Source organism: Gorilla gorilla, chromosome 2 (assembly GCF_029281585.2).
Source record: "Gorilla gorilla gorilla isolate KB3781 chromosome 2, NHGRI_mGorGor1-v2.1_pri, whole genome shotgun sequence".
Classification (NCBI taxonomy): domain Eukaryota; kingdom Metazoa; phylum Chordata; class Mammalia; order Primates; family Hominidae; genus Gorilla; species Gorilla gorilla.
The window spans coordinates 144,752,500-144,773,446 of record NC_086017.1 but is presented as its reverse complement, the minus strand read 5'-3'; the positions used below and the strand labels follow the sequence as shown (position 1 = coordinate 144,773,446).

General features: G+C 43.4%; 1 protein-coding gene across 18 annotated transcripts; it reads right to left on the bottom strand.

Moving 5' to 3' along the window:
* Nucleotides 1-287: 287 nt before the first annotated feature.
* Nucleotides 288-20,094, bottom strand: CDV3 (CDV3 homolog). 18 transcript variants are annotated; one of them, XM_031009103.3, is made up of 5 exons: nt 19,969-20,094; nt 15,421-15,497; nt 6,403-6,548; nt 3,833-3,992; nt 288-2,659 (listed from the first exon to the last, which is right to left on the bottom strand). In XM_031009103.3, the coding sequence occupies exons 2-5, from the start codon at nt 15,429-15,431 to the stop codon at nt 2,509-2,511; spliced, it is 468 nt and encodes a 155-aa protein (XP_030864963.1). In that variant the 5' UTR covers nt 15,432-15,497; nt 19,969-20,094; the 3' UTR covers nt 288-2,508. The 18 variants fall into 18 exon arrangements, with proteins under 18 accessions (XP_030864963.1, XP_063560271.1, XP_063560272.1 ...); XM_063704201.1 differs by lacking the exon at nt 19,969-20,094 and adding an exon at nt 16,964-17,348 and having other exon boundaries at nt 288-3,393; XM_063704202.1 differs by lacking the exon at nt 19,969-20,094 and adding an exon at nt 16,964-17,345 and having other exon boundaries at nt 288-2,202.
* Nucleotides 20,095-20,947: the final 853 nt, after the last annotated feature.

Below are 20,947 nucleotides of genomic sequence, written 5' to 3'. Positions count from 1 at the left end.
AAAAATACAAAAGTTAGCTGGGCGTGGTGGTGCACGCTTGTAATCCCAGCTATTCAGGAGGCTGAGGCAGGAGAATCGCTTGAACCAGGGAGGCGGAGGTTGCAGTGAGCCAAGATCACATCACTGCACTCCAGCCTGGGCGACAGAGCAACTGTCTCAAAAAAAAAAAAAAAAGTACACCTCTGAGTTTAGAGCATCTTCACCTTCCCACAACAAGAGAGGTGTGACCTCAACTCACCATTTTCAAAGACAGAATAAGGCTTTAAAATAACCATTACAGTCCAAAATCCATATATTTACTTTTTATTGAATTTGTTAATGTTACAGAATTCTTGCACTGCCAAACCATGCCTGAGAATTCAAACAAATGGTACAATGGACAGCCTCATCCACCCATCATACAGTATATTAAAACTTGATTCATGTATATTTTGATATTTTCACAATCTTTTAAAAAGTTATAACAAGAGTTGTAATTTAAATCTGCTGCAGGTCTTCAGATTTCGAGTACAATATGCCTTTACATAACACCTCCACTTACTCATCTGTTCATTCTTCAGTAACATAACCCCCAACAAAATTTTGTTGGGAAAAAATGCAGGGAAAATGCACAGTTCAACGATGAAGAGATTTTTTTAAGGTTTTTCGTTCCCAAATAAAAGTCTTCAGTTTACCAAGAATCCCATTTCTGATTTAATCATTCAACCTTCCCTTGGCTGGCTCAGCTACTCACCCAAATATATTAGAAGGCAGGCATCCTGCCTGCCACCTCAGATGTCAACATTATTGCCCAGATGTGAGTGGCAGGTCCTGTCAGGAGATACTGTAACCCTCCTCGGAGTCCAATTCCTGCACGGACACTTTCGTCAAGACTAAACTCCTATCTGAAAACGCTCCCACGTCAAAATAGTTTTACTCACCCACTTGCTTCACTCTTGCCAGTAGCAAGTCTGCAACTCATGCACTTGGCAAAGGGATTTATTATAGAGAAACCCGGACTCTGCATCAAGTGGTCACATTACCACTTTTCAGATATTTCTATTGAACCAGATACAAAACTAGGAAACTGCCAGACCATCTTGTTAGGTGGACACTCTTCTGTAATCCTGGGTAGCTTCCTCAAGTCCCTTTAAATGACCCAAAACTATTAATAGGTATTTTAAGCAATAATTATTAAAAACAGAAGTGCTACATCACCTGTCTTTCGCCTTGACTCTCCAAATGAACATAAAGACACACCAAAAGGCTGGTAACAGAGCTAGCTGGGACAATCACTGCATCTATAGAACAGCCAATACCTTGAAAAACTGGGCACAAGTACATGAGGAATTCTTATCAAAGATCATGCACAATTCATGCCACTTACATGGGTTTTAGCTGAGGTTTTGCTCATGTTGCTCTGAATTTGTAAGGACAGATCAGTGACCCTCTTAGCCTGAGCAGAAAGCATATTCTCCCCGCTGCAGTTTACTACACAATTTAGACCTGATTAGATGAGGCATTATAGCAGCACCTGAAGTAGAGCCTCCAGAATCCACTGCCCTTTTCATCAAAGGCTATTTGGTTCCACCCTCAGGATTGGCATACTCACAAGACATTTCACAATCCTAATGCATACTTTAGGTTACTTAATTAACCAAGCAATATGCTCTGTCAAAGAACTTATTTCAAGTCAAAGCAAAAGCCTTAATGCAGAACAAAAACAAAACAAAAAAGCACTATCCAAATAAAAAAATTACCAAAAAAAAAAAACAACCCCAAGATTATTCTCTCCCTTACCCCTTCCCCCACTTGGTGGACCCCAGTTTGGTTGAATTTATTTTGTGGTTACCTCAGAATACAATTAAAGTTTAAATTACAAATCACAGCCCTACACAGATGATCTGAACACATCAGTTCTTTTCAGCGGTGTGTTCCAGGAAGTCTAATATAACAACAGCCTACTACAGAGAGTATTCCTTAAGGGTAGGGCACAGGACAGGTTAATTAAGGTCACTTAAATCTTCATCTTTTACAGCAGATCAGAACCCAGATGGCTGACTTTTTATGCAGGATTTCTGATAAGAATCCAGTAGAGCTGGTTGCAAGGTTCACATCGACACTTAATAGTTGTAATCTTCTTATCCAGAAGTTGTGATCCACATGAAGTCCACAATGAGTGCAGCAAATCTGAGGTAGTCAACCCTTATGAAGGCTCAATATCTGAACATAAAAAGATTTTGAAATGACCACTGGCTGTAGGTTTTGGTTTTTTGTATTTGCAGAGTAAATATGAAAGAACACTGTTGAAACTAGTTCACACATTTATATAACAATGAAAATTCCCCTAAATCCAATATGCATAGAGCAGTCGTGACACTTTAACTTCCATAGTGCAATAGGGCCGGTCATGAAATCAAGTGGTCTGCATCGGTGTCTGTAGATCCAGCAGAGATCAGATGATGAATGGCTGTTGGTGGTGGTTAGCTGCAGTCTAGTTACCTCAGAAGGGTTAGCAAAGCCCATTCCTTAATTGTATTGTGAGTGGCTGCTTTTCTGATTTTCAAGCACAGCATATTGGTTGTCTAGCTGAAGTTTAAGGGCCTGGTTTTTTGAAACCTCATCCCTACCTCTATTTTTGTGTCTTACTACTTCAAAGCTCTTCTCCATTTCTTTATCCCTAAGGGAAAAGAAATGTAATCAGTAAATATTTCTTCTTCACTAGGGTTTTTGAAAATATTCGTCCTTGAATTTAAAAAAAAGCCACCCCTTAGAAGAATCCTGGGGAGGGGTAGGAGTGGAGGCATATATAAAATCCTTATCAAACCATTTTAAGGCTTCAATTCAAACAGAAAACACAGAACGCTGTACTGAAGCTCTAGGGTCCTATCTTCTACTGAATAGTATTAACTGTGACCCTATTTCAGGACAAACTTGAAGAAAACTGTTAAAAGCTGTGTAATGACATTCCTCCCAAGACTCTTACTTTTAGCCAGTAATAGATAATACATCTCTCTCTTTATGCACAAGGGTAACAATTTTCTCATTCAAGTAAATTCTACTCATTAGTCAATGATTTCTCCTCACATCGATTTTGTGGGAGTGGATCTGATTAGATCAGGTAAAGAAACTCGAGTGTGGTGAATCACTGCCCTCCCAAAGGTCCCTTATACATTTTTTAAGACAGAGCAGAGGAGCAATTCCACGTGGAGGTTTAAATTCAAGCCAGCTGTGCTCTCAAAGTGGTGAAAAGGCTGGGATTTATTCTAAAAGCCACCCCAAAAAACACATTTCCATCTGATGTCATTTACATTTCTTCCCATTTTATTTATTTTAAAAAATTCATGTCCCTAAGTAAGATGTAGATGTGCCATATGTAGTCATTTAATTCCAGGTAGCATTCATTTTAAGTACCTGCTGAAATAAGATTATTTTAATATTAGATTTATAAATGCCAACATCTTCTGTCTATAGTCACATTAACTGGGAATACAATTAAACAGCGCTTTTATATTTCTAGTTTCCATATTATAAGGAGCAAAAGCCACTTAATTATAAAAGAATTTTAACTACATTAAAACTTGTCATTGCTATAAAACAACATAAACCAAGGCTAAGAGAAACTTTTGCAGACAGAAGGCAAAGTGTCTCCAATGCTCTTTGCCCTCCCTCTTTCTTCCCTTCCGGACATATAAAGTCCCACCCTTATTCTCAGCTGCCTGTCAGCTGAAGCTCAGGCTTTATTAGTTAAGGAGTAGTCTCTCCCTTGGGTGGGTATGCACATCCCCTAAATCCCACTCCCTGGCCTAGGAACAGAAGTCCCAAACAAAATGCAATTAATTATAGTACTTACTTCCGGCTTTCTACATGCTTGGCAGTTGACTGCAGGGATGGGAACTGTGTATCACTGTAGATTTCTGGTGGTCCTTGTGGTGTTTTCCTTGTTGTGGTTAACCTGGCCCCAGGAGGCCTATACACACCACTAGTCATCGCCGGTTCCGGGGTTTCTGTAACTAATATTTTATAACAATTTTTAGATAAACTATTTAAATGCTCAGCATTTTAATAAGCTATTCTTGCATTCCCAATCATTTAACAATTATAGAAAAAACAATACCAGGGTCTCTGGGTCAGACCACAGAAGGGAATTCATTTCAGAAAATGTCTGAAAGTGAAAACAGGCTGGGCGTGGTGGCTCACACCTGTAATCCCAGCACTTTGCAAGGCCAAGGTGGGTGGATCACCTGGGGTCAGGAGTTCAAGACCAGCTGGGCCGAGATGGTGAAACCCTGTCTCTACTAAAAATACAAAACTTAGCTGGGCATGATGGCAGGCACCTGTAATCCCAGCTACTCAGGGGTCTGAGGCAGGAGAATGGCTTGAACCTAGGAGGCAGAGGTTGCAGTGAGCCGATATTGAGCCACTGCACTCCAGCCTGGGCAACAGAAGGAGACTCCGGCTCTCAAAAAAGAAAAAAGAAAAGTGAAAACATTGTATTTTTCTAGGGTAGTATCCTAACTCCTCCTCCACGTACAACTTTAGTAATCTACGTAAATGATGAGTTCCACAAGCCAAATTACTGGAAGTAGAAAAGGAATCTGCTGGGCCTGGATGACTGGTCTCATCAGGGACTGCCTCTCAGAATAGGACTTTAGTCCTGTTTCCCTACCAGTAAATATGAATTACTTCTTTACCTGATTGGTGGACTGATTAAGATGCCATATGTAAAGAATTTATTTAATGAAATGCCAGTGTGGTTATTTTTTAAGATTCTAGCCGGGGCTGGGTGCGGTGGCTCAAGCCTGTAATCCTAGCACTTTGGGAGGCCGAGGCAGGCAGATCACCTGAGGTCAGCAGTTCAAAACCAGCCTGGCCAAAACAGTGAAACCCCGTCTCTACTAAAAATACAAAGATGTAGCGGGGCATGGTGGTGCACGCCTGTAATCCCAGCAACTCGGGAGGCTGAGGCAGGAGAATAGCTTGAACCCGGGAGGCGGAGGTTGCAGTGACCCAAGATTGTGCCACTGCACTCCAGCCTGGGCAAGAGAGTGAGACTTTGTCTAAAAAAAAAAGAAAAAGAAAAAAAGATTCTAGCCAGGCACAATGGCTCACGCCTGTAATCCCAGCACTTTGGGAGGCCGAGGTGCGCAGATCACTTGAAGTCAGGAGCCAGACTCTGTCTCAAACAAAACAAACAAAACAAAAAGATTCTAAAGATGATTTAAAAACATAAGACCGGGTGTGGTGACTCACACCTGCAATCCCAGCACTTTGGGAAGCTAAGGTGGGAGGATTGCTTGAACCCAGGAGTTGAAGACTAGCCTGGGCAACATAGTGAGATCTCATCTCTACAATAAAATAAACAGGTGGCGTGCCCCGGTAGTCTACTTGGAAGGCTGGGGTGGGAGGATCACTTGAGCCCAAGCAGTTGAGGGGCTGCAATGAGCCATGATTGCATGACTGCTCTCCAGCCTGGGCCAGAGTGAAACCCTGTCTCTAAAAAATATAAAAATAAAAATTTAAACAGAGTAGTTATCTGTGATTTCTGCATAGCAAGATTTGGAGTGATATGTTATTCTTTATAACATTCTAAATAAAATAATGAGTATACACTTCTTTAAAGTAGTGCTCTTAAACTTTCATTATTGCCCTAAGGAGACCTTTCAGACATCTGTTTCCTAACTGCCCCCGACTCCATGAAATTTTAATACTGCAGATATACCATACATCTGTTTATGCATTCTAGTCTTTTCGTGGGCCACAAATGACTGTTAAGGTATAAGATTCCTTCATTCCATAAGAAGCAACTTTTACCCCCTTGAGAATGATAAAATTGGCCCTGCTGAGAATTCATGCTTCAAAGAACAGGAAAGTTAAATAGGGAATGAAAAAGACAAAGCACAAGTGAAGGACAAGGGCCCCTTGTCTTTCTGTCGTTACTCAGCTGTCAAAAATATTTTAAATCATAAAAGCTTTAGGAATTTTCTCTCTCATGAAAACTTTTGGAGTTAAACCCAACCCTAGGGTAGTTACCACTAAAAATCCTAAATGAAGCTTACCTTGGATTCTAGTAAATTAAAGTCTTTTCCTTACCTTTTCCTCCATTAGCAAGTAGTTAATATTTAAAGAGAATATTAGAAGAAATGCTCAATTCCAATAAATGAAACTGGAATCGACTAGTCTATATCTATATAAATTTTACAGCAACATACAGGACAAAAGCATGTCTTTTAACTTCCAGATTCCTTTTATTTAGGATTTTAAAGTCTTTAACAAGATATATACACATCCCACACTCTACCAGGAATGGAAAGGAACCTCTCCTCCTCACCCCACCACAATCATGCACTTAGTTGAAAGTGGACCATATAGAAAATCATATATAAATTAGACATCTTTCTGAAACTGAAATAGTAAAATTACCAATTACTGGAGCAGGAGGTGCTTGTACTGGAGCTGTTTTATTCCAGGGACCTGAAGATTTTTCCATACCTCCACCACCACCTCCACCTTCTTCCCAGTTATCACCTGGATCTTGTCTCTTTTCATTATCGTCTTCTTCCTTTTCACTGTTGGAAAAGCAAAGATGTAAATTCATTAAGGAATCACCAAGAAAATTTTCAGTCCAAATCGTTAGTTTTATCCATGATTATCCGTACAACCCTGAAGAAGTCAATCTCTTTCAAGACTGAACGTCTTATTTAAAAAGTGAGGCCAGGCACAGTGGCTCACACCTGTAATCCCAGGACTTTGGGAGGCCAAGATGGGTGGACCACCTGAGGTCAGGAGTTCAAGACCAGGCTGGGCAACATGGCGAAACCCATCTGTACTAAAAATACAAAAATTAGCCAGGCATGGGGGCACACACCTACAATCCCAGCTACTGGGGAAGCTGAGGCAGGAGAATCCCTTGAACCCGGAAGGCGGAGGCTGCGCTGAGCTGAGATCTTGCCACTGCACTCCCTCCTGGGCGACAGAGCATGACTGTCTCAAAAAAATAAAAATAAAAAAAACCTGATGTGCCTCTGTGACAATATGCCTGATCATTTATAGCAGCCCCACATAAGAGCAGGACCCCAGTTACCACCTCAAGCGACTAAGGGAGGGAAGAGAGGATGATACAACCTGAAATGCAGAAAAGAAGGTGAGCTGAAGGATTAAGAGCACAATTACAAAATTTTCCTTAAGCCAAAGTGTACAAACAGGCATTTAAGGTAAGCATATTTTTAGTGAGCAAATGAAGAGTTTTGAAAGTTGTATAATTTTATTTGCCAATCCTTTCGCACATAAAATACTCTCAGAATTAGAATTCACATTCCAGCAGATGAAAACAAGTCTGTGTCCAGTGTTTACAGAGGATAGAATTAGCCCCTAACATCAGACATGTATTTATCACCTGTTTAAAAAAATATATAAGAGCTCAGTCTTTGGCTTTCCAGATGTTATAAATGGAAAAGATACCCTCAGTGGTAACATACCATCTTAAGACTGCTTGCAGTATTTTCTCAATGCTGATTAATTTATTCTTGAATTGACTTGAGTCATAATCTATTTCTCCAAGGCATCTTTGATTATTTCTCTTTTTGCTGGATTACTTTTTATTATTTTGCGTAACTTAACATGTCCTAAATTACCAAGTGTATTTATCTTTTGTCTCTTGACAAAAGGAATACTGACAACAGGGATATTAAAGCACAATAATGGCTAAATCGAACGTCCTTTTTGCAACTCTTCACCTCGAAGATACACCTGGCAGAAACTACCAACGTTTTCATAAAATTATTTTTCATGACAATGGTGGCTTTTCCTAGGTCTTCAAGCTTCTCAACTCCTTCACCATTCTACCTTTTCCCCACCTTCCTATAAAAAAAAGGCTGGTTCCCAAAACTCTGTCCCTGGCCTTCTACTTATCACCCTGACTCTCTTAACTGTATAACCTTAGGAACATCACAGCCTCTCTTGGCTTCTGCAAAAGGATATCTAAGGATGCTTTCCTTCCATTTCTATTAAAACAAGACACATGCTGGCTATAAGACAAAGTTCTTGACTAGCTTGACAGTCTCCTTTAAAGATACTTAGGAAAAAAGTAAGTGGCAAAATGCCATTCAAAAATAATGGCACTGGCCAGGCGCAGTGGCTCACAACTGTAATCCCAGCGCTTTGGGAGCCGAGGCAGGCTGATCACCTGAGGTCAGGAGTTGGAGACCAGCCTGGCCAACATGGCAAAACCCCATCTCTACTAAAAGCACAAAAATTAGCCAGGTGTGGTGACACACGCCGGTTAGCTACTTGGGAGACTGAGGCAGGAGAATCAGGTGAACCCGGGAGGCAGAGGTTGTAGTGGGCCAAGACTGTGCCACTGCACTCCAGCCTGGGTAACAGAGCGAGACTCCGTGTCAAAAATAAAAAATAAAAAATAATGGCAGCATTGTATGAATTACCTACCAACCAGAAGTGACTGCGGAATTTAGAGGCCAGAGTGACAATGAGGAAGAGTGGAAAGAAGAACAGATTAATCTCGTCTACATTTACAGCAAGATTTTACTTACAACTTTATCTCAGAGGAAAAAGGATAGAGAATATGGCAATTCATCCCTAAGAGGTCTGAGAAAGAAAAAAATGCAATTTAAAATAAAAATATAGCCAAGCCATCTCTCAGTTTTCCTTTTCGTTAACATGTAAGAGAATTCTATGCAGCCATTTAAAATGTAAACCCTATGCTGACATGGAGGTAGTATTCATGTCATATAAACCAAAATTCACTAAAACAACATCTATATACCTAATATAAATACAAAAACATCTACAACAATTTTAAAAAATTTTATAGAGTAGCTCTGGATGCTAGAATGTATGACTTTATCTTCTTCATGCAGCAAGCAATTAGGAGCAGATTCTAAAGTCAGGCTTCCTGGTTCAAACCCAGGCTCTGCCACTTACCAGCCAGGAAACTTTGAATATGGCACTTCATTTCTTTATACCTCAATTTCCTCTTATGTAAAATGGAGGTGACAACCCCATAATAATCAGCACTATTTACTGATTATCCCTAAGTAGAAGAGACTACAGATAATTCTTACATATTTCTTTATGCTTCTACATTTTTCTCAAAAAATTTCTAAAAACAAGCATATTATTTTTATAACCTACATAAAAAAATCATTTTTCATTTTTAAAAATTAATTTTTAGAGACAGGGTCTTGCTCTGTCACCCAGGCTGGAGTACAGAGGCCCAATCTTAGCTCACTGCAATCTTCAACTCCAGGGCTCAAGAGATACTCCCACCTCAGCCTCCCAAGTAAGCTAGAACTAAAGGTGCAGACCACCACAACTGGCTAATTTTACTTTTTTACATTTTTTGTAGAGACAGGGTCTTGCCCAGGCTGGTCTTGAACTCCTGGCCTCAAGTGATCCTCCTACCTCTGCCTCCCAAAGTGCTGGGATTACAGGAGTGAGCCACCACCCCCAGCCTCACAGAAAGCTTTTAAATAAAAACTCCTATTTGGTCTGATGGAATAGTAACAGTATCTCAACTGGAAGTTTTTTTTTACTGTCAAGTGTCTAACATCTCCTTGCCCTTAGGAAAAAAATTAAAAAATAAAATAACCACAAATTTAAAATACACCTAGTTTACAAACTATTTCCAAAAAATAAGCATAGTCTGTTTAATTAGAGGGATTGTACATCAATAATAAAAGGCACAAGGAGACAATTTAGTATTTTGGATTCTTGGCCAGGTGCAGTGGCTCATGCCCTAATCCCAGCACTTTGGAAGGCCAAGGTGGGAGGATCATTTGAGGCCAGGAGTTCAAAACCAGCTTGAGCAACATAGCAACACAGTGAGACCCTGTCTCTATTTTTTTTTGAGATGGAGTTTCACTCCTGTTGCCCAGACTGGAGTGCAATGGCCTGATCTAGGCTCACTGCAACCTCCGCCTCCTGGGTTCAAGCAATTCTTCTATCTCAGCCTGCCAAGTAACTGGGATTACAGGCATGCGCCATCATGCCCAGCTAATTTTTTGTATTTAGTAGAGACAGGGTTTCACCATGTTGGCCAGGCTGGTCTCAAACTCCTGACCTCAAGTAATCCACCTGCCTCAGCCTCCCAGAGTACTGAGGTTACAGGCGTGAGCCACTCTGCCCGGCCAAAAGAAATTTTTTTAAATAAATATTTTGGGTTTTTCCAAATGTACATTAATAATAGACTGGATAAAGAAAATGTTGCACATATACACCAAGGAATACTATGCAGCCATAAAAACGGATGAACTCATGTCCTTTGCAGGGACATGGATAAAGCTGGAAACCATCATTCTCAGCAAAATATCACAAGGACAGAAAACCAAACACTGCATGTTCTCACTCATAAGTGGGAGTTGAACAATGAGAACAAATGGACACAGGGAGGGGAACATCACACACCAGGGCCTGTTGGGGGGTGGGGGACTGGGGGAGGGATAGCGTTAAGAGAAATACGTAATGTAAATGACGAATTGATGGGTGCAGCAAACCACCATGCACATATATACCTATGTAACAAACCTGCACGTTGTGTACATGTACCCTAGAACTTAAAGTATAATAATAATAAAAATAAATAAGTATTTTGGGTTAAGATTCTGAAATACTAGCTAAACTAAACATGTGGAAATTGTCTAGTCAAGACTCTTTATCAGCCGGGCGCAGTGGCTCATGCCTGTAATCCCAGCATCTTGGGAGGCAGAGGCGGGCAGATCACTGGAGGTCAGGAGTTCGAGACCACCCTGACCAACATGGTCAAACACTGTCTCTACTAAAAATACAAAAATTAGCTAGGCGTGGTGGCACACGCCTGTAATCCCAGCTACTTGGGAGGCTGAGGCAGAAGAATCGCTTGAACTTGGGAGGTGGAGGTTGCAGTGAGCGGAGATTGCGCCATTGCACCCCAGCCTGAGTAACAAAAGCAAAAACTCTATCAAAAAAAAAAAGAACGAACAAACCAAAAAAACTCTTCATCCAACAATTGAAGGAATTGAAGCCCAGAGATGCTTAGAGGCTTGCCTAAATGCCAGTTAGCAGGGTAGAAATGATTTACATATTTTATTACTTTTTCATATTTACATATTTCAGAAAGTATCAACTCTCCAAATGTCATAGCAGAACAAGAAACATGTTCCAAACGGTTATTTCCATGGGAGACAGGCTGAAATTCAGTGTTTGACCCAAATATAAATATAGCTTCCCATCAGCTAAATTTTATAAATAAACACTACAATACTGCTGTAAATGCATCACAATTCCACATATACGGTCTTAAATATGCGTAAGTCTGTAAGGCACTACTGGTAAGGTGAGGAGAATAATGACGCTACAAAAGAGAGATTTATTGAATATCTACTACAGCAGGCAGCATTCCACCCCACTGTACAAAGTTAAACCTCACAGTAACACTAAGGCAGCCAAGAGACCAACTGTATGTATGTATGAGGAAACTTAAGTACCTTCCCCAGGGCTACAAAGTAGCAGAGCCAAAATAGTGTGGGATTCTAGAGGCTCTATTATTTCACATTACCTTTTAATTCATTTTATCCCCTTTATAGCTCTAAGGTATGATGCAAAAATATTCTCTAAGATTTGAGAAATGCATTTTCTTTAGTAAGGCTGATAGGATCACACATCCTGCAGCAGTATATTTATAAAGAATAGAACAGCCTTATCTCTTTACCTCAAGAGACATGAGAATTTATACATCCTAACTCCCCTTCCCCAACACTAGGGGGAAGCAGCTAAAACAAAAATCAGACTGGACTGAGCTGCTGGAATACCCGGCATCTCCACAGGTTTGTCCCTATTATACCTAGCATTGCTGCAACAGTAAAATGGGGAGATAAACATGGCCTGATCAGCTATGCCTGGCCTGGAGGCTTAAAATGTCACTGCACCTCATCCAAAGAATCTTTCCTGACCCCTTCATGGATGATGAAATGTCTCTCCTCTGCCCCAGAGCACCTTGCACATCTCTTTGAAATTATCTACTGTTGCCTATTACAGCATGACTTATTTCTACAACCAGAGAACCTCAGTGTCTAGCAGAGTAGTCACATAAGTATTTGCTAGAATAAATCCACCTTGGATAATGTAACCAGCTCTACCTAACAGGTTTAAGTCTAGATTTCTCACCAAAGTTTCTAGAAAACCACTGGGCTCCAAGAACTCAATTATTTACTGAAACGTGACAAATGCTCAACAGTGTATACCTTCAAGAATTAAATCTTTCTAACATTCTCCCAAAAATCCACTTTAAAGATGGAAGTGGCTGGGCCTAGCAGCTCATGCCTGTGATTCCTTTGCTTTGAGATCACTTGCGGCCAGGAGTTTTGAGACCAGCCTAGGTAAAATAGACCTCATCTACAGAAAAAAAAAGTAAGATTAGTCAGGGGTGGCAACTCACACCTGTAGTCCCAGCTACTGGGGAGGCTGAGGTGGGAGGATCACTTGAGCCCAGGAGTTCAAGACTACAGTGAGCTATGATCATGCCACTGCATTCCAGCCTGGGTGACAAAGTGAGACTGTCTCAAAAAAATGAAAAAATAGAGATGAAAGAGGCCTACAGGGCCTACAAACAACCAAGGATCTAACTCAAATGACAGCCTCCTTTATAACCACCTCAATGGCTTCCCTCTCAAGAATTTGTCTATAACAGCATGACCTTGAATAAGATCTGTTAATTCAGACACAAAACTGGGCACATTAAGTACCTTGGTACTTAAATCTTGAGCTGGTTGGTAAATGTGAAATAGGATCTTAATATATAATACGTTTGCTGCTAATGAAAAATTTCCCCTTTCAAATGTACAGGTAAAGAACTAATATGCTAGCTACTATAAGGACCAGGGTCAAGAACTTTAAGATTATATGTGACATTTGGCTGGGCTCAGAGGCTCATGCCTGTGATCCCAGCACTTTGGAAGGCCGAGGCGGGTGGATCACCCAAGATCGGGAGTTCGAGACCAGCCTGAACAACATGGAGAAACCCCGTCTCTACTAAAAACACAAAATTAGCCAGGCGTGGTGACACATGCCTGTAATCCCAGCTACTCGGGAGGCTGAGGCAGGAGAATCGCTTGAACCCAGGAGGCTGAGGTTGCGGTGAGCTGAGATCGGCCATTGCACTCCAGCCTGTACAACAAGAGCGAAACTCTGTCTCAAAAAAAAAAAAAAGGAAAAAAGACTGAATGTGACATCTGCAGCTAACTCTCAGTATACGGAGAAATAGAAAAAGATAAAGCACATGTAGCAGAGACTGGTGGATCTGAGTGAAGAGCATATGGCAAGGAGTGTTTCTCAGTGTTGCAGGTTAGTGGAATACCTCTACAAGGATGGCCACTTAGGGCCAATGACTAGATGCTAAGAAAACAAAAAAAAAAACAATATAAAAGCTAGTCTAGGCCGGGCGCCGTGGCTCACGCCTGTAATCCCAGCACTTTGGGAGGCTGAGGCGGGCGGATCACGAGGTCAGGAGTTCAAAACCAGCCTCACCAACATGATGAAACTCTGTCTCTACTAAAAATACAAGAATTAGTCAGGTGTGGTGGCGGGCGCCTGTAATCCCAGCTACTCGGGAGGCTGAGGCAGAAGAATCACTTGAAACCAGAAGGCAGAGGTTGCAGTGAGCCGAGATTTCGCCACTGCACTCCAGCCTGGGCAACAAGAGGGAAACTTCGTCTCAAAAAAAAGAGCTAGTCTACTTCAGGTTGAACAGAACTTAAATGCTTGTACTAGCTGATACTTACTTATATCCCTGGCAAGGGTGAAGTATGTAAGCTATTTAAGACACTTTTCACTATCTCAAAAGTAACCAAAATAGATCAAGACCAAAATAACCCTGAAGATGAACATGTAATTTATAGTCAGTAACAGAAAAACACAGGTTCTGTTTAAATAATCTCCATAGTTTAACAAAATCAATTTCTAATCCTCAGTGAACTTGAAACCAAAATTTTATCTTCAGAAAAGTGCTACTTTTGCCAAGTTCAACATGGCCAAACACTATTCTTCCAGTCACTCACGTTTTCAAGAACCTGCAGTCACTTAGGAAAGAAAAGACTTAAGAAGAGCCAAACTTTACAACAGAACCGGAGCCACATACACAGGCAGTTCCACAACACCAAATGGTAAGAACCTCACATTCCCTCCTCCCCATTATTTACAGGTCAAGCCCCAGGAGACAGAAAAGAGGAAGACACATGAAGGAAGCCAACAAGTGGTTGGGAATCAAACTCAAGTCTAATCACTTCTACTCAACACCACTACAAAGAAATCTCGACTGGAGAAGCCATCGTTCCTGAAAGTTTCCCATTATCAATCTGGGGGTTTCACTTTGGTTAAGCTCACAAAATGATGTTTTCACAGTAGGACATTAATGCCTAGCTCTGGTAGGTGTTCAACAAATGTCAATAATATTAACCCTGCTTTTTGAGTAAGTTATCTAAAGCTATAGATACTAACATCCAGAGAGGTCAAAAGACAGTTTTCAGTTAAGGAAAGTATTTCCTCCACTGTGCCTCGCACTCACTGGCATTGCCTATAAAATGCAACCTTCAAACTGGAGACAGTTCATCAAGATCCTTTATTTCTTTAAACAGGGAGCAAACGATTTTTTCATCTTACAGCAGAACCATATCTTCACTTGTTTTTTCCTACTTTATGAACCCTCCAAAATATAGCACTTACTTAACATCAACCTTAAAGTTGACTGCCATAGACTGGACTTGACAAAATGTTAATTTCAAATCTTCTAAACTACCCAATTTTTAAAAATTACTATGTTTTTTTGAACTTTAAAAAATCACATGTTTACACATATAATTCCATTCCTATGAAGTTTTAGAAAAAATTATGGTGTTAGAATAGTGGTTATGTTGAAGGTGAATGCAGTGAGTACGTGTTAGGAGGGGAACCTTGTTCTGTATCAGTAATACTCAGTTTCTTGACCTGGTGCTTATTGCAAAGGTTGGTTGCACTGTGTGAACACATAAAACCTCTATCTCTCTGTAAGTATGATATACTTCAATTACAAAAACATATTCACTTGCTTATTGGAGAGGATGTGAAAAACATCCACATTACTTTTGAAACCAAAACTAAGTACAATCACCGATGTTAAAAGTAAAAATTTTGAAGCGACAAAATCCACTTTAGCTGTCTCAAATGAAAAGGCCTAACCAGAACTGGAAGTAGGCAAGCTCTCACAGGATTTTAGAGTCAGCAGCTAATTTCATGAGCACACGGAAGGGCTGCCTCCATGGAGTGAGAAAGAGTAGACAGAACCCATTTGAGTCCTAATAAGCGTATCTAGAGCACAAGGCTACTATGATGCTGCTTTGGGGCCAAAGGAAAACCTAACTTGTATCCAATATCTATCCCAAAGGTTATCTAAACACATTTGTAACCAGACTATACCTTATTTGCATTGCCTGAACCCTGAGGCCGCTGTAATCAACCTCTTTTTGCTCCAATTCTTTCCACTCATCTTCGTCCTGTAAAACAAACGCCATTTGATCAATTAAAGCTATTTGTAGACATATAACTAAGCAAATAACACACTACGAAAAGTGGATCAAGTGGCTGGAACCTAAACTAAGTATGTACTTGTCTTCTGGTCAAAGCCCTTGCTTCGTTCTGGAGCAAACTAGGCTAAATGGAGGACAAACATGCTCGTAGGCTAACACTATACTTCCGCTGGGTTCCTGCATGGGAGCTGTTACTTTAAGCAACTAAGAAAATCCGAAGGAAGAAGTCAATAGGAATTTCACAACTACATTTCTACTTCAACCTTGCCACCGAGAGTTTTCTTTTTCTTTCACGAGCTTAGAGACTAAGTCATCACAAAAGAGCTGCTACAAATGCGGCTGCTGAAAGCGAAAATTCAGCTCAAACTACTGGGCTGAGGTCAGCACACGGAATTACTCAGCCTAGACGTCACCCGATAAACGCTGCTCTGTGCTGGGCACTGCGGCCCCAGACCTAGTGCCCCCGGAGGGTGGCGCCGCCCGGGCCTTGGCTAACGCCGAGCGACGCGGGGTGGGAAGGGCGGCTCCACCGCGGGTATCGGAAGGGGTCCCGGCCCTGGCGAGCCCAGCCCGAGGTGGAGAGCCTGCGTCACGTGGCGGCCCGCGCCCGTCCGCCCGGCCTCCGCGGCCCCTCCCGGACGCTTCCCCGGCAGGCGGGGGCGGGCACATGGGGCGCCGGCGCGCGGCCCGGGCCCCGAGTGCCGGCCTCCCGGCCCCTCACCTTCGTCACAGCCTTGGTGGAGGCCCCTGGGCCCGCAGCCCCCGCGCTGGCGGTCCCGCCGTCACCCGGCCGGGTCCCCGCGCCCGCCCCGCCGCCCGCCGCACCCGCGGCTCCACTGCTTCCGCCGGCGCTGCCCGCTGCGCCCGCGGCACTCGCCGCCCGGTTGCTCCGCTCCTTCTTCTTCTTCTTGTCCCTCTTGGCAAAGAAGTTGTCCAGACTCCGCTCCTCCGTCTCAGCCATGGCCTCGGCCTCCTCGACCCGGATGGGTGGGGCCGGCGGCGGGCGCGGCCCGCGGGGCTCCGAGCTCGGGGTCGAGGCCGGCTCTGCGCTCACGCTGCCGGGCGCGGCGACGCCTCAGCCCCGCGGGGTCGCCGAGGCGTGCGCGGCGAGACGGGCGGTTCCCCCTGCGTGCTGGCGAGCGGTGGTACGGTCCGCCCGGGGGCTCGCGCGCCGCCGCTGTCGCCCGAGGCTGCCGGCGCTGCCGCTGCTGCTGCGACGGCGGAGCAGGATTCCGCTCTCCCCACAACCTGAGGGGAAAAGACACGCGCGAGCCAGAGGTTCTGGCGAGAGTGCTCGGCCAGCAGCGGCGCGTGCCGGAGGAAGAAGCGCGCGCGCAGGCCTGGAGAGGAGGGGAAGGGGGTGGGGAGGGGAGGGAGAGGGAGGAGGGAGGGCGGGCCGCTAGAAGAGAGAGGAAGCGCCTGCGCCTGCGTACTTTGCTCTGCCTGCCGCTGTGTGATCGCCAAGGGGCGGGCGGCGGGAGGAGATGGAGGCGGAGCTGGAAAGAGAGCCAATCAGGTGCCAGGACGAAGCTCTTATGTGACAATCCCTGACCCAGACGGGGCGGAGTCCAAGCATGGGGGCGGGGAGAGGAGGGCATATGCAAAATAAGTGACGTGCCGGGCGACTCCGGTTTCCCGATTGGCCGAGGGTTTAGTCTTGAGGGCGGGCATGTTGAGGGCTGGTTGATGACTTGGCTAAAGAGGTCCAGCAGGAGGGGCAGTGGGTTCCTTTTGGGCGCATGCGCAGGATGCACGTGTGTTTCCTGGCCCAGAACAAACCGTGGCCCCATAGTAGTCGTTTGAACTGTCGCGAAACGGACAGGCACTGCGTTAAGCCAACTGTGTTAAAGATTGTTCCTCTCCTCTGATCGCTTCTGTACTTCCACCCTCTCTGGTGTGGCAACCATTACTTTTCTTCTTTACCGGTTGATTGTGAAAGTGAGAGGAGCAGTGAGCCTGAAGTTTAGGTCCCATTTACTAAAAGATCTTTCATAGGCTGGTTGGTAGGTAGAAAGGGATTTTGTCTGAACTCCACCCTCTGGATTATGTTTACCAAGGTCAAGTTCAATAAATCCTATCGTCCCTAATCTGTAAAGTGGGTATACTATTTCTTACAAGATAGGGGGATGGAGGGAAGAGAGTCAACATTATTAGCTGCGCAGCACATTGCTTAACGCCCTGACTTGAATCTAGATGATGATACAGTTTATCCTTAGCTTCTATCCCTGATAAAAGGAGGGGACTGTCTTATCATAGGGGTGGAGACCGAAATGCCCAGGCGAAAGCCAGGTTTAAATGGGTTTAAAGCCCATTTAAATACCCTTGGGACCTTGAAAATGAAATGAATTCTATATGCAAAAGGTGGTCTAAAGTAAGCTCTTAAACTTTCTACTTCCTCCTTCTAAAAGCAGAAGAGGGAGCTGTCACAACCATTGAGGAAATGACTCAGACAAATGTTGGTAGCCATATGGGGTAGATAGAATCCAGCCAGTAAATGGAGTGACTTCTTAGTCTTTTCCTTTACAGTTACCCCATTAAAGTTTCTCTTTTCCTACCCCCTACTTACACTGCTATTAAATAATTAACTTCTGGCTGGGCGCGGTGGCTCACGCCTGTAATCCCAGCACTTCAGGAGGCCGAGGCAGGCGGATCACCTGAGGTCAGGAGTTCAAGAGTTCAAGACCAGCCTGACCAAAATAATGAAACCCCGTCTCTACTAAAAACACGAAAATTAGCCGGGCGTAGTGGCTAACGCCTGTAATCCCAGCTACAGGCTGAGGCTGGAGAATTGCTTGAACCCGGGGGTGCGGAGGTTGCAGTAAGCCGAGATCGCGCCATTGCAATCCAGCCTGGGCAACAACAGTAAAACTCCGTCTCAAAAAAAAAAAAAAAAAAAAATCTAACTTCTGAATGTCAAATAAATCAAGGACCTAGCCTTGGCCAGCAAGTAGCTTGAGCTTATACATATACTATTCCCCAAACATGAACAGCTCCCAAGGTGATTTCCTTCTATGACAACATATATCTTCCTGTGATGCAGGCCAGGTTCAGTACTGCCCATCACAATCACCCTCCCTTACCATCGCTAATCAAATTTATTTTCTTTCTTTTTTTTCTTTCCTTCTTTTTTTCTCCCTTCCTCTTTTCTTTCCTTCTTTTCTTCCTCCCCCCTCTTTCTTCCTTCCTCCCTCCCTCCCTCTCTTTCATTTATTTATTTATTTACTTACTTACTTATTTTTTGAGGCAAAGTCTTGCTCTTGTCACCAGGCTGGAGTGCAATGGCATGTCAGCTCGCTGCAACCTCTGCCTCCCAGGATCAAGCGATTCTCCTGCCTTAGCCTCCCGAGTAGCTGGGATTACAGGCACCCGCCACCACACCCAGCTAATTTTTGTATTTTTAGTAGAGACGGGGTTTCACCATGTTGGCCAGGCTGGTCTCAAACTCCTGACCTTTGTGATCCACCCGCCTCGGCCTCCCAAAGTGCTGGAATTACAGGTGTGAGCCACCATGTCCGGCCCCCTCCCTCTCTTTCTTTCCTCATCTATGAAGCACTTATTTTGCTATATTTCGGGCAAAGTGCTTTATTCAAAAGTGAGTAATTTGTGATTCCTGCATTCAATTCCCTTATAATCTAGAAGAGAAGATCTAGATATAAATGAGTTTCAGTTATTTATATCTTTCTTAAGTCCTTATCAATTCATCATTGTCTTGAAAGAATTAATGACTTGAGAAAATACACAGAAGGAACAGTAGTTGAGGGCTGACACTGCAGAATTTCCCACTACATTTTTCAGTGTGATTGATGGCATGATCCCAGAACTTGATCATGTGTAAGAAATTCAGGTCAGGCCAGTAGAGAGACCAGTGTCTTTGTGGTTGTGTCATTGTTTGTAGTAATTCTCTCCTCTGTGAAGCTGGTCCCTTCCTCTTTGAATCACCTGCCCTAAAATTGACAGCATCTGTTCCCATCAGTTGCTCCTTTTAAACCTCCCCTACCACCCTTCTCCAGATTGGTTGCACAGTGCCCTGAATCGTGCTATCATTATCATCGTTACCAGACACCCCCTCATCTTTGAAGCATCCTTCTGCCCTCTCTCTCTTTTTTTCTTTTTAAGAGGCGGGGCTCAAGCAATCCTCTGGCTTCAGCCTCCAGAGTAGCTGGGACTACAGGCAGGTACCATCATGTACAGCTGAATTTTTTTTTTTTTTTTTACATTTTTAGAGAAAGGGATCTTGCCATGTTGCCCAGGCTGGTCTGGAACTCCTGGGCTCAATTGATCCTGCTGCCTTGGCCTCCTGAGTAGCTGGGATCACAAGTAGGAGCCGCTGTGCCCGGCTCCTCCAGCTCTCTCTTGACAGAGGTGTCTTCCCCTCTGCCGTCCAATGTGTTTGGACCGTCTGCATACTTAAAGCAAACAGACTTTCACTTGTACTTGCCAGATGGAAAACTTGAATAGTAATGCAGACTATTCCCAGGTATTTCTGCACATCTTCCAAGGTTCCTAATGCTGTCTGAACATGGCAGTTTCCCTCTGGGTCCTCTGAAGTGGTGCAATCCGAAGGACATCATATATCTCCCTCAACAAGGCCCGCTGAGTTCCAATATTCCATGAGCTCAAGAGCTGGCAAAGGGCAGTTGAGCCCAGCCCCATTGTTTCTGGGTTCTTTTCTGCTGAGCTATTTGTTCCAAGTTCCATTCTGCTACCTAGGCTGGAAATTCCACTCATGCTCAGCTCAAAGGAATGCAGCTCATGCTGGCCAAAGTGCTCACCAGGAAATGGGTGGCTAGAATTCTTCTTTTCATTTCTGGCTTCCTCTCTAACATCTGTAAGGCCAACTATGCCACTGCCTGAACTGTCCCCTTTTCAACTGTGGAGCAACTACTTACAGGTCATCTCTTCTGGGAGTCTCTTCTTATTCTCTACAGGCAGCTTGATTTCCTAAACTTCAGAGGCCCAGAGTCTTTTCATTTGGTATGATTGTTGATGCCTTCCTGGTATTCTGATTGGTTTGTTATTTGACCACTCTCATTCATTCACTCAAGTATATAAAACATGTATTTAATGAGTTCCTACTATATGCCGGGCCCTATGTTAGGAGTTAAATGAGAGATAAGCCCTGCCTTCACAGAGCTTATTGTACACTAAGCTGGTAACTAGAAGGAGACACACAGGTACAAAAGCACATTGAAAACTCTTGAAGGCAGGAATGGCATTGAGCATATAGCCTATATCACACAAGCATTTAACTGATGTTTGTAAAATGAAAAATGTCTCAATTAATCTCCAGTTTTCCACATTAACAGAGGACTGCACAAATCATGGACTCTAAAAGTGTTTCCTTGTTGGCTTATGAGCATAGGCTAACTCTGCCGCACATAACAAATAATTCAACCTTCTCCCTCAACCTCAAGTTC